The 14558-nt window shown below is 42.1% G+C and overlaps 1 protein-coding gene across 1 annotated transcript in view; it reads left to right on the top strand.

The window, feature by feature from the left end:
* Window positions 1-14558, top strand: part of LOC126176174 (transcription factor SOX-9-like) — a 209841-nt gene that overhangs the window by 183358 nt on the left and 11925 nt on the right. Inside the window, exon 5 of the mRNA XM_049923315.1 lies at window positions 6214-6324. Within this exon, the coding sequence (XP_049779272.1) occupies window positions 6214-6324 (111 nt within the window). The remainder of the gene's footprint in view (window positions 1-6213; window positions 6325-14558) is intronic.

The following is a 14558-nucleotide window of genomic DNA, read 5'->3' as shown; positions in this document are numbered from 1 at the left end:
TATGGCACACCTGCACAGATCATCACCTAACCCCCGCCACGTTTCACTCTTGTGAGGCAAACTCGGCCAGAAGTTGGAAACAATGTGAAATAAGGCATTCGGCAAAATGACTTTCTCCCATTGCTCCATGGTCCAGGTTTTATGGCTTCGGCATCCCGTTATCCTGTTACGGGAATCTGCATCACTCTGTGTGGTTTTGGAGTCCAGCTCGCACTGCAATGCAGCTCGCTTCGTATCCCTTTGATGCTGACATGATTCGCGGGTGCGACGTTCAGATTTGCAGTGACTTTTGCAACTGTCGCCCTCTTGTTTTTCGTCACTGTCCTCTTCAGTGGCCGTCCGTCACGATCACTCTCTCTTTCGTCAGCTTTGTGGTTTAGCCGATGATGTCTTCTCGCTCTCCCTATATGCGGTATAAATCTTAGATCGATATCTCATGAAACATCAAACACTTCCGCTACATATGGTTCGATAGCACCCACGATACGAGCACAAACAATTTGCTCACGTTCGAATTCACTTAGCTCCGACATAATGCACTTACAATCACACAGAACACTTTTATGACCACGACTGATACTTGCATGGTCAGGCAGAAAGCACAACCTGCAGCCTTGTCTAGCATATTTTTGTGTAACCTCTGTATTTACACCACCGTCAGCTCATTTCAGCTCTTAACTCTTACAAATGGCTAACAGCCAAAATCAGCTTATCGTGGTGTAAGCAACAGTGATATTATAACAGCCAGGGTTTAAAATGGAATTGTTCTTTCTTGTCATTTGCTCTTTATTTATCCTCCAATGTTCTTTAAACTTTACACCACATCTCTTTTTTCGTTCGCAAAACCACTTTATCCATGTGCTCTTACTCCTTCTGCATTGGAATAATCTGATATTTAACGTTTTCCTCAAAAAGTTATTTCTTTTTGCTAATTCTTCTGATTTGATGTTGTTTATTACTAAATCTTTTTTAACTTCTCGGATTCAGCTTCCTGTTAATTTGTTTTCCCAGCGATGCTTGAAAGGTTGTAACCTATTGTCATTCATCCTGTATAAATGTTCAAAAAGAACATCATTCTTCTTTTATTGTTTCCGCTGTTACTTCTATACTTTTGTACATATCATCATTGCTTCTTAGTCACTTCCAGGCTTGTACCCTTCATATTGGACCTAAAATTTTCCTCATGATTCTTTATCTTGTTTAAACTGTAATTGAGTGCTAAAGACTCGCCTCCGTAGACGGCGTTCAGGTTTCCTTACAGTATGGAAATTAACAATTCTAGCATTTCTTGACATTATATTTTTTATTTGCAATTTTCTTGCCATCCCATATGCCTTTTCATTTTGTGAAACCTTTAATTCAAGGCTAGTTTTTCTAACCTATGTTCTCAAATTATCTCTCCTAGATACGTGAACTTTTTGATCTTTTCTGTTTGACCAATGACTGTAAAAATTTTGGTGGATTTTTCATGTTAGCGATAAACTTGTTTTTTCTTCGCCGATTCTTAAACCTTCTCCAGTGATTATCTGTGCCAACTTAGATACTTGTGTCAGTGATATATTTTGCAGAGTACGCCCTACACAAAAGTATTGCAGGAAAGTAAAAAAAGTCATTATTTGTTGCAGAGCACTAATACGTAGCCTTCATTTGATCACTATCATGATTCTCTCGTTGCGCCGACTTCAATTCTTTTTGAAGTATTTAATTTTGCTGAGTCTGTTGTTACGCGCTTTAGACTATACCTTACTAGCCAATCTGACAATACTTCGAAAATGATAACTGGAACTGGAAATACATCCGAAATTCCTTCCTCTCCCCTCCTTGCCCATCTCCGCATCCCCCCCTCTCTGCCCTCCTCTTCTGCCCCCCCTCTGACCTTGAGCCTTGTTTATTGTTGTTGCAAACGAAAACTTAACTGGGAATTGAAGTCGCGTGAAATGAATGGTTAAATCGGTTGGGATCATTGGTATATAGGGTAAAGGAGACACCTGTCCAACTGGTGGATTTCCAATGACAGTATTTCGTAGAGCTATTGAGGGAAGGAATCGTCGGGGGCGACCACGGATATCATATATAGGGTGTTACAAAAACGTACGGCCAAACTTTCAGGAAACATTCCTCATACACAAATAAAGAAAAGATGTTATGTGTCCGGAAAGGCTTAATTTCCATGTTAGAGCTCATTTTAGTTTCTTCCACCTACGCTCAATGGAGCACGTTATCATGATTTCATACGGGATACTCTACCTGTGCTGCTAGAACATGTGCCTTTACAACTACGACACAACATGTGGTTCATGCACGATGGAGCTCCTGCACATTTCAGTCGAAGTGTTCGTACGCTTCTCAACAACAGATTCGGTGACCGATGGATTGGTAGAGGCGGACCAGTTCCATGGTCTCCACGCTCTCCTGACCTCAACCCTCTTGACTTTCATTTATGGGGGCATTTGAAAGCTCTTGTCTACGCAACCCCGGCACCAAATGTAGAGACTCTTCGTGCTCGTATTGTGGACAGCTGTGATACAATACGCCATTCTCCAGGGCTGCATCAGCGCATCAGGTATTCCATGCGACGGAGGGTTGATGCATGTATCCTCGCTAACGGAGGACATTTTGAACGTTTCCTGTAACAAAGTGTTTGAAGTCACGCTGGTACGTTCTGTTGCTGTGTGTTTCCATTCCATGATTAATGTGATTGGAAGAGAAGTAATAAAATGAGCTCTAACATGGAAAGTAAGCGTTTCCGTACACATGTCCATATAACATATTTTTTTTTCTTTGTGTGTGAGGAATGTTTCCTGAAAGTTTGGCCGTACCTTTTGTAAAACCCTGTATGTAACAGATCATGAATGACGTTGGATGTAACACATACGTGGAAATGAAGAGGAAGGCAGACAGAAGAGAGAAATGGAGCTCTGCTGCAAACCAACCTCGGGGTTGAACTCTAAAAGAAAGGAAGAAGTATTTTGCATAGATGTAATCTGCGTATGTGGAGGATTATAAAATTTTGGAAAATTCAGATTTCGTAGTAGTGTTTTAATCATAATCCGATAAGCCATTAACAAAACTTTCCTGTTTTCTGTAAAGACGATGGCGAGGAAGAAAACAAAGGGCAAATTGTTGTGTGTACAATTTTTCCTTAAAATTATATACAAGGAGTAACAGGTATAAGTGCACACATTTTTATATGTGGTACCTTAATGTGTACACGCCTCAGTGTGTTAGTTGTGTCTTATATGCATCGTTCGGTCTTCCCACAAACATGTCTCAAACTTCACTACCTGGTATTTTCTGCTCAGTTGTAACTGCACTTTTAAATGGAATACACCTGTCAGTTAGACTAACCCGTTTTGCATCCACGCGTCCACCCTACCGTCCACAGCTCGTGGTCGTGCGGTAGCGTTCTCGCTTCCCACGCCCGGGTTCCCGGGTTCGATTCCTGGCGGAGTCGGGGATTTTCTCTGCCTCGTGATGGCTGGGTGTTGTGTGCTGTCCTTAGGTTAGTTAGGTTTAAATAGTTCTAGGTTCTGGGGGACTGATGACCATAGCAGTTAAGTCCTATAGTGCTCAGAGCCATTTGAATTTTTTTTTCCACCCTACCCGACGAAAGTAAGCATTAATGGCTTGCTTGTGCCAGTCATATGTGGAAGTACTAACCAACCTAAAAATATACTAGTATCTATAGCTAACTCCTACCAGTAGAAATGTCTGCACTTACTCCCATTACACACCGTATAAGGAGAAAGAATAAATATGGGAGAAATAATTTGTCTAATAGTTTACATTCCCTGCCCCCGCAATTAAAACTGACTGCGGCAAGTAAAACAGAACTGTACATTTTTACAGCACAGCACTGTATTTTCGTTCTATTCAGTTTTAAAGGAAAATCTGTACTTTGTCATTTAAAAAAATATATAGCCTATGTCTGCCTGAATGTTTATTAGTGTACTGTGTAAAAATTTGAAGTAAATTGTTCAAGATCTTTCCGATATTTTTACCATCAACATTTCCCCTTTGCGTGTGTCATATATTAAAAATATAAAGCCTATGTCCATCCGAATGTTTACTAGATCATGCAAATCGGTCAAGAACTTTGCGAGATTTTTGGTAACAACGCTAGACAACGACCTGTCTTTATATAGTAGTGTAGGTATATGTGCTCTGAGAAATGATCTGTATACAATTAAGTGCACTTCTTCCTAATACGCTGTCAGACTCCAGCACCTTATTAAACTATCAGCAAAAGTTTGAACTTTTTCCCCCAGCCTCATAACTACGACACATCCCATGCAATTGGTTCGTATACCATCCTGATTATTTCACTTCGGAGTAACTGAGTGAATTCTCAGATGGGAGAGAGACTGCATCGAACTCCTCCTCAAGAGAAACCACTTACATTCATTAGAGAATGATACATGGAACATCCTTACCTAACTAACTTCTTTGGCCAATATAACTGATATTTGTATAGACAATCTTAATTAATCTCGCCTAAAACGCAAGTGAACGCATGTGGGCAAATCGTTTCATCTGGGCAAATCATTTTCAGCCTAATCACACACTTCAAAAATATGTTATAAAATTACACATACTTTTGTAAAGAGCTGTGCTTAACGTAAATGGAGTTTACTCAACTAGGTCGCAACATGTTTTGGAGGTTAAATTGAGCTCGTCTACAGTCTTAGAATAGGCAGTACAGTCCCACAATTTCGTAGGTGGACGAAATCTGTCAAGTAAGTCAGCAGATATTCGTAAAAATTAAAAGCTACTGCAGACTGAGTAAGGTGGAAATTATGTTATCTGGTGAGAAAGAGCTGTGAAATTATAATGTTGGACTTGTATGGTGTTTCCCACAGCTTTTTGAGGAAGGTGAAGCGATGAAGGAGAGAACAGGATAGATAGAAATTGGCCACTGCATAAAAAATTAAACGGGATCAAGCCTAAACTGCACAAGCGAAGTAAATATTTGAATCGGATCTGATGATACTTTGGTTTTTGTAGAACGATGATCTTTTTACTATAAGTGATCCTTCAGTCGCCTGAAACTTTAATAGAAGTCAATTCGATATTAAACAATTATTACCTGATAAATAACGGGCAGGCCTGGGACTTACACAGGTAATTTCTTTATACTTTAAAATTGTGATAACTTTACTTTTTCTCTGTTTTTGTTGTTGTTGTTGTTGTCGTTGTTGTATTCAGATTTGTTTGATGCAGCTCTCCATTCTCTCTAATCTATCATTTGGGCTTCTCTATATTTCTGCATAGCCACTGCAAGCTACATCCGTTTGGCCGTGCTTACTACAGTCAAGCCTTAGTCTGGACTTTTAATCGTCCATGTTTCACTTTGGTACAACACTGAGGACAAGTATCTTCAGAACAGCCTTCCTAACACTTAAATTTATCTTAGATTATAATAAATTATCTTTCTTCAGAAATTCTTTTTCGTGCTATTGCCAGTATGCATTTTACATGCTCTTACTTCGTCCATAATGTTATTTTGCTGATCAAATAATTAAACTCATCTACTACATTTAATTTCTGATATCCTAATTCAAGTCCTCCAGAATTGCCTGATTTAATTTGACTACATTCCGTTACTGTTGTTTGCTTTTTTTATTTATCTTATAACCTAATTTGAAGATATAATCCATTCCTTTTCACTGATCTTTCATGTAATTATCCGTCTCAGACAGAATTACGATGTTTTCGGCAAAGCTCAGAGTTTTTATTTATTCTCTCTAACCCTTAATTCCCTGTCCAAATTTTTCCTTGATTTATTTTACTGCTTGCTCAACGCGCATATTGAACTACATCGGGGGTAGGCTAAAATCCTGTTTCGTTTCTGCTATTATTATTATTATTTTATTATGAACTGCTAGAGTTTCTTAGCTCGGATATAAAAGCAGGACACATTTGCGTTTGTGAAGATATATAATTTTCCTTCTGTCTCGCTGATCAGTAAGATATTAAGTCAAATATTCCACTAATAATAACGCCACATCGCATGTCGACTAGAGAGATGATTGCAGCTGGTGCAGTGACGACAGAGGTTCTTTTTGTTTTTGGTACTGGTAGCGGACTCGTTGCAGCCGTGAGTGGCTTGTGTGTCTGGTACTAGTAGAAGCGCTGTTACAGACCTTCGGCCTCCCCCGTTTTTCTTGAGAGAGAACAGTGCAGTTGTTGACTATCCGTACCACGTTGTTGCAGCCGTATGAAGCCGGAGCCAGACTGCAGCTTCGCCAAGCTGTACGAGCGGGACCTGGATGGGCCTCGCCCAGTGGAGGACCTGCCGCTGGCGCACAAGCCTGCCTACTCCTGGTGAGTCCTGCACACAATCTACACTACTGGCCGTTAAAATTGCTACACCACGAAGATGACGTGCTTCAGACGCGAAATTTAACCGACAGGAAGAAGATGCTGTGATATGCAAATGATTAGCTTTTCAGAGCATTCACACAAGGTTGGCGTCGGTGGCGACACCTACAACGTGCTGACATGAGGAAAGTTTCCAACCGATTTCTCATACACAAACAGCAGTTGACCGGCGTTGCCTGGTGAAACGTTGTTGTGATGCCTCGTGTAAGGAGGAGAAATGAGTACCATCACGTTTCCGACTTTGATAAAGGTCGAATTGTAGCCTATAGCGATTGCGGTTTATCGTATCGCGACATTACTGCTCGCGTTGGTCGAGATCCAATGACTGTTAGCAGAATATGGAATCGGTGGGGTCAGGAGGGTAATACGGAAGGCCGTGGTGGATCCCAACGGCCTCGAATCACTAGCAGTCGAGATGACAGGCATCTTATCCACATGGCTGTAACGGATCGTGCAGCCACGTTTCGATCCCTGAGTCAACAGAAGAGGACGTTTGCAAGAAAACTGCACGAACAGTTCGACGACGTTTGCAGCAGCATGGACTATCAGCTCGGAGGCCATGGCTGCGGTTACCCTTGACGCTGCATCACAGACAGGAGCGCCTGCGATGATGTACTCAACGACGAACCTGGGTGCACGAATGGCAAAACGTCATGAATCCAGGTTCTGTTTACAGCATCATGATGGACGCATCCGTGTTTGGCGACATTGCAGTGAACGCACATTGGAAGCGCGTATTCCTTATCGCTATACTGGCGTATCACCCGGCGTGATGGTATGGGGTGCCATTGGTTACACGTCTCGGTCACCTCTTGTTCGCATTGGCGGCTCTTTGAACAGTGGACGTTACATTTGAGATGTGTTACGACCCGTGGCTCTACCATTCATTCGATCCCTGCGAAATCCTACATTTCAGCAGGGTAATGAACGACAGCATGTTGCAGGTCCTGTACGGGCCTTTCTGGATACAGAAAATGTTCGACTGGTGCCCTGGCCAGCACATTCTCCAGATCTCTCACCAATTGAAAACGTCTGGTCAATGGTGGCCGAGCAACTGGCTCGTCACAATACGCCAGTCACTACTCTTGATGAACTGTGATATCGTGTTGAAGCTGCATGGGCAGCTGTACCTGTACACGCCATCCAAGCTCTGTTTGACTCAATGCCCAGGCGTATCAAGGCCGTTATTATGGCCAGAGGTGGTTGATCAGGGTACTGATTTCTCAGGATCCATGCACCGAAATTGCGTGAAAATGTAATCACATGTCAGTTCTAGTATAATATATTTGTCCAATCAATACCCGTTTATCATCTGCATTTCTTCTTGGTGTAGCAATTTTAATGGCCAGTAGTTCAACAGCGCGCACGCACACGCCCCGCCCTCCCCCCCCCCCCCTCCTTTCACACACACACATACTGCTTGCATGGATTTCTCCGGGACACTTTTGGCTCACTTGTGTCCTGCAGTAACAGAGGTTTTCACCACTGAATAAATTTCACAGCTCTACAGTGATAATCCAAAACATCATGGCCACCTCTGTAATAGCGGACCCAAATCTTCATGGCCACCTGCTTATGTGCGTGCTGGAACGCAGTGCATTAGCCATTTTGTTTGGCATCAGTTTAAGTGCTCAGTAGTTTTCCTGAGGTATGTTTCACCAGATGTCTTCGCGAAAGTCACGCAGTTCCCGTAAATTAGCTGGTGGTCTGTGAGCGTGAAGCTGGCACCCGATAGCGTCCCAGAGGTGTTCCATCGGATAGAGACCAGGCGAATTTCATGACCAGGACATTAAGGTATATTCAGAAAGCCTCAGACTTGTGGAACAGGAAATGTGCAGTGATGGGTGTACAGATAACAAAGGATCAATGCACGTACACCTTCGAGTGAAACAACAAGTTTACTGTTATCAGTCACTGTTTATTTTTTTGCGCACACGTTTCAAAGGTTTAAACTTCCATCATCAGGTGCATTTATATTTATTAATACGACTTGTATGTGCTGTGGGACGGCTTTGGTATAACTTATGGCACTGCCTAGTGGAAAAACAAAACACTGTTTCATAATATGGCTCTGTGGAGGTCTCTGATTAAAAAATTCATACGAATGTAAAAATGAAACCACTAAATTACAATACCTCCAGTGGTCACAGGCACAGTGGTCTCTGTCGCAATACATGACATATAAACTGTAGCATTTTGAAAACAAAGATGGTGTCTGGAAACTACTATGTGCAAAGAGCATATAGTAGCAAAAGCAGAAACACTATTTCATAGTGCAAAGAACATATAGCAAAACAACACCATTGTTTCAGAGAAAGTCGTAAGTCATTGCGGAGATCTTTCGTTGAGTTGATGAATAGATATGTTAGGGTAAATATTTCAGGTGGTATAAAATCCTTTTGTGTCAAGTTTATATAGCTTAAATATCGTACTCGTTTCTGTATCAGATGACATGTTGAAAACATTAAGTGCAATAATTATGTTGCAAAAAATAGCAATAACAATTATATAAAAATAACAGTTTTGGCTGGGATTTAGAGATGGAGGATGAAAGGAGTACGAGAAGGAGAGCAAAGTTTTGGATGAGCTAGAGCTGCGAGTTTCTTAAACTTACATGTGCTAAGTAAATGTTGAAGACACTGACACCGAATTAAAGATTTGTAGCTAGGTATACAATTATTAATATAAACAAATATATGTAATATATGGCTGACATGGGGTAAACTGTTGGTTTTATTGGTGTGGATCTATTAATTTTTGTAAGGTAGGCAAATCAATTGTTCATTTCGAAAATATGAAAAGCAACATGCAAATTAACTAAAGTAGTTCGTGGTAAATATGAAGGAAAGGATGGAAGCGAGCGCACGGACACACACACACACACACACACACACACACATACACACAAACACACACACACACACACACACACACACAGAGAGAGAGAGAGAGAGAGAGAGAGAGAGAGAGAGAGAGAGAGATAGAGAGATAGATAGATAGACAGACAGACAGAGGGAAAAAGAGAGAGAGTATGGAAGTACTGTAAGAGAGTAAATGTTTTTCCAGCTGTGCGCTGTTAAAATCATATCTGTTACATGCTACAACTTAGTAAATGTTGGACTAATGTATTTATTATGCTTTAAAATAATACGCACATAGATATATCAGGGCGCAAATTGTTGATGTGTTGTTACATTTGTGAATAAGACCGTTCTGTTGTTTATATGGCAAATGTAATGAAAACATAACTAATTATTTATGGTAAATATGAAAGGGAGGATCGAAGTTTTGTGTGTGTGTGTGTGTGTGAGTGCGTGCATAGCAAATTTAATAACGTAGACTGGCGCTAAAAACAGAGATGACACTATTATACTGTAAATGTTGTAACTGTTATCATTTAAGATGGATTCAGGTCGTTTTCTTTGATGTTTGTGTATTTTGAGTGTTTTAAGGATGCTGACACTTGTATTGTTTTGTTTCGTTCAGGTGGATGGATATTGCTGATAAGTGGTATTTTTTGTTTGTTTTTTCAGTGCTGCCATGTATTCTTTGAATCTAATCTCAAATGATCTACCTGTCTGTGCTCCTTGGTCCTCGCAAATGATCAGGTGGCTAGTACAGAGGATGTCCGCCTCATGGTAACAAAATTAGTACATGAATATGATCAGTGGAGATCGAAAATAAATTTTCAAAAGACTGAATACATATACAGTAGTGAAAATGTGGGAAGCATAATAGTAGATGACCAGCCCATCAAGGCAGGTAAAAACGTTAAATATTTGGATAGAATCCTAACGGCAGACGGAACAAGTAATTGGAAAATGCAGCAGCGGGTTGAGAAACAGGAATCCTGAAGTTAAACCTTGGGTTATGGTCTTCCAAGATCAGTTGGAAAATAAAGAAAATGTTCCGTAAAAGTCTTCCAGAGACTATAACAGCTTACGGATACAAGTGCTGGGAACTAGCTGAAAAAAATAGAAACAAATTGAGATTGTTCAAGTGGACTATCTAAGAATATCTCAGCGAGTCCACATAAGAAATACACCGAATAGAATAATAACTCATATTCAAGAAAGCGTCATTCATCAAACAGAAGAGTGACAGTTCGCATTGTATGGACATATAATGCGAATGGCAGAAGACAGATGATCAAAAATGACGTAGATGTAGCATCCTCGGAGAAGAAAGAGAAAATTAAGGCAGCAGGCTGCCCGATTATATTGGTAAAAGAGGCCATGAAAACAAAGAGAGGGTTAAGTGGAAACAGTGAAAGAAACCGAAGGCGATATATGGAATCCGGCGAAAGCTGTAGGTATCCCACGGGGAGAGAGAGACGTCAATGTGAGTTCAGGGACATGTTCCTCAAACCACTGTAGGATGATTCTGCCCTTGTGACACGAACGCTTATCCTACTGGAAGATGCCATCGCGTCGGGGAAGAGATCAAGCATGACGGGGTACACTTGATCGGCAATAATATTCACATAGTCCACAGTTGTCATAATGTTTTCGATTACTGCCACACGTGCCATGGAAGCCCAAGTGAATATCTTCCATTGCGTAATACTGCTTCCACCAGCCTGAGGCTATGGGGCGATGTATGTTACGAGGAGACGATTGGATGAAGACTATCGACCTGACATATCAATAGACGCGATTCATTCGACGAAGCGACAGGTTTCCACTGATCCACGGTCCAGTCTCAGTAATCTTGTACCCATTGATGATATCGTTGTGTCAAAATCGGACACTTTGGAGTCGTCAGCAGTGAAGCCCCTATGTGCGCTGAACATTGTGCTCTAAACTACTTTTGTATGCATCAACGATGTAATCTGTCGTCAGAGCTGCCATAGATCGCCACGTACCCTGCTTCATACAGAGGGCAAGCCTCAGATCTCGGCGTTCTGTAATCTACATCTACATCCATACTCCGCAAGCCACCTGACGGTGTGTGGCGGAGGGTACCTTCAGTACCTCTATCGGTTCTCCCTTCTATTCCAGTCTCGTATTGTTCGTGGAAAGAAGGATTGTCGGTATGCCTCTGTGTGGGCTCTAATCTCTCTGATTTTATCCTCATGGTCTCTTCGCGAGATATACGTAGGAGGGAGCAATATACTGCTTGACTCTTCGGTGAAGGTATGTTCTCGAAACTTTGACAAAATCCCGTACCGAGCTACTGAGCGTCTCTCCTGCAGAGTCTTCCACTGGAGTTTATCTATCATCTCCGTAACGCTTTCGCGATTACTAAATGATCCTGTAACGAAGCGCGCTGCTCTCCGTTGGATCTTCTCTATGTCTTGTATCAACCCTATCTGGTACGGATCCCACACTGCTGAGCAGTATTCAAGCACTGGGCGAACAAGCGTACTGTAACCTACTTCCTTTGTTTTCGGATTGCATTTCCTTAGGATTCTTCCAATGAATCTCAGTCTGGCATCTGCTTTACCGACAATCAACATTATATGATCATTCCATTTTAAATCACTCCTAATGCGTACTCCCAGATAATTTATGGTATTAACTACTTCCAGTTGCTGACCTGCTATTTTGTAGCTAAATGATAAAGGATCTATCTTTCTGTGTATTCGCAGCACATTACACTTGTCTACATTGAGATTCAGTTGCCATTCCCTGCACCATGCGTCAATTCGCTGCAGATCCTCCTGCATTTCAGTACAATTTTCCATTGTTACAACCTCTCGATACACCACAGCATCATCTGCAAAAAGCCTCAGTGAACTTCCGATGTCATCCACCAGGTCATTTATGTATATTGTGAATAGCAACGGTCCTATGACACTCCCCTGCGGCACACCTGAAATTACTCTTATTTCGGAAGACTTCTCTCCATTGAGAATAACATGCTGCGTCCTGTTATCTAGGAACTGCTCAATCCAATCACACAATTGGTCTGATAGTCCATATGCTCTTACTTTGTTCATTAAACGACTGTGGGGAACTGTATCGAACGCCTTGCGGAAGTCAAGAAACACGGCATCTACCTGTGAACCCGTGTCTATGGCCCTCTGAGTCTCGTGGACGAATAGCGCGAGCTGGGTTTCACATGACCGTCTTTTTCGAAACCCATGCTGATTCCTACAGAGTAGATTTCTAGTTTCCAGAAAAGTCATTATACTCGAACACAATACGTGTTCCAAAATTCTACAACTGATCGACGTTAGAGATATAGGTCTATAGTTCAGCACATCTGTTCGACGTCCCTTCTTGAAAACGGGGATGACCTGTGCCCTTTTCCAATCCTTTGGAACGCTACGCTCTTCTAGAGACCTACGGTACACCGCTGCAAGAAGGGGGGCAAGTTCCTTCGCGTACTCTGTGTAAAATTGAACTGGTATCCCATCAGGTCCAGAGGCCTTTCCTCTTTTGAGCGATTTTAATTGTTTCTCTACCCCTCTGTCGTCTATTTCGATATCTACCATTTTGTCATCTGTGCGACAATCTAGAGAAGGAACTACAGTGCAATCTTCCTCTGTGAAACAACTTTGGAAAAAGACATTTAGTATTTCGGCCTTTAGTCTGTCATCCTCTGTTGCAGTACCATTTTGGTCACAGAGTGTCTGGACATTTTGTTTCGATCCACCTACCGCTTTGACATAAGACCAAAATTTCTTAGGATTTTCTGCCAAGTCAGTACATAGAACTTTACTTTCTAAGTGGTGCGGACGTCCAACACCTTGTCACCTACTCGTGGTTTCAGCATCCTTCAGTCACTTTTTACGGATGTTTACTTCAGTAGCACGACAGCAACCAACCAGCTACGGTAAACTCGTCCTGGTGCTCTTCGAACCATGCATGTACACTGCGAGCTGTTTGCACACTGCATTGTTTTGTTGGTAGACTCCATCGCGCGAAGGAAAACCAATCTGCACATAGGTGTGAACATAGTGCCCGAGGATGGATGCATACATGTGTTGATCCATTTTGCTTTTCAGAATAACGAGACCACGGAGGGAACGCCACGGAAACATTCCCCAGACCATAATGTTCCCTCCTCCGGCCGGGGCCCTCCCGATGACTGTTGCAGGATCTTAAAAGCCAGTAGTCATCTGTCATCTGCATCTACATGGCTACTCTGTAAATCACACATAAGTCCCTGGCAGAGGGTTCATCGAACCACCTTCACACTAATTCTCTATTAATCTTCGTTGATAAATTATGGATCGTGGGACGACGGCTGGCATGAACTTCTTGAAGCAATAATTTACCAACAGCCGTATGTATCGTAGAAATTTATTTTATTTTATGAACTTCTATGTGCTACCAGTTTCGGCATTACATTGATGCCATCTTCAGGCCCCATTCGTCACAGTCGTAGAATCGCTATACAAGGAAGGAGCCGTATTAACTGGATCCGTGAATCAAATCGTCCTGCAACAGCTCTTGGTGGCTCAGTCTGTGTCGCCTGGCCACCAAGAACTGTTGCAGGACGATTTGCTTCACAGATCCAGTTATATGGCTCCTTCCGTGTATAGCAATTTTACGACTATGACGAGTGGGGCCTGAAGATGGCATCAATGTAATGCCGAAACTGGTAGCACATAGAAGTTCATAAACTAAAATAAATTTCTAAAATATATATCTCTTTTGGTAAATTATTGCATCAAGAAATTCTCTATCATTCCACTCTCGAACGGGGCGTGGAGAAAACGAACACCTGTATCTTTCCGTGCGGTCTCTCATTCCCCTTATTTTATTATGATGATCGTTTCTCCCCACGCAGGTCGGCGTCAGTAAGATATTTTTTCATTCGGATGAGAAAGCTGGTGACTGAAATTTCTCGAGAAGATCCCGCCGCAACGAAAACCGCCATTGTTTTAATGATTTCCGCCTCAAATGAGTATAAAACGTGATACATCTGAAAAAGCCACTGGTTACCACTCAGTGCAAATACAACTGCGGTACTGGCGAGCAAACTCCAGCCTTCGTCGCCGATTAACAGCAGTCAGCATGGGTGCGTGAACCAGGCGCCTACGGCTGAGACCTACACGCAGCCCTGTTCGATGAACGGTCGTTGAGGAGGCACTGTTGGTAGTTCCTTGCTTCATATGGGTGGTCAGCTGTCCATTCTCTCCGCACATCACCGCAGTGTCGTTCATTCCTGTCCCTGTCATCTATGGCCCGTGTTGCACCACCGTTGCCTCGGCGCCGGTTTTGGAT

This window comes from Schistocerca cancellata, chromosome 3 (assembly GCF_023864275.1).
Source record: "Schistocerca cancellata isolate TAMUIC-IGC-003103 chromosome 3, iqSchCanc2.1, whole genome shotgun sequence".
In the NCBI taxonomy this organism is placed as follows: Eukaryota; Metazoa; Arthropoda; class Insecta; order Orthoptera; family Acrididae; genus Schistocerca; species Schistocerca cancellata.
The sequence above is the reverse complement of the archived record's forward strand: the minus strand, read 5'-3'. Positions and strand labels throughout refer to the sequence as shown.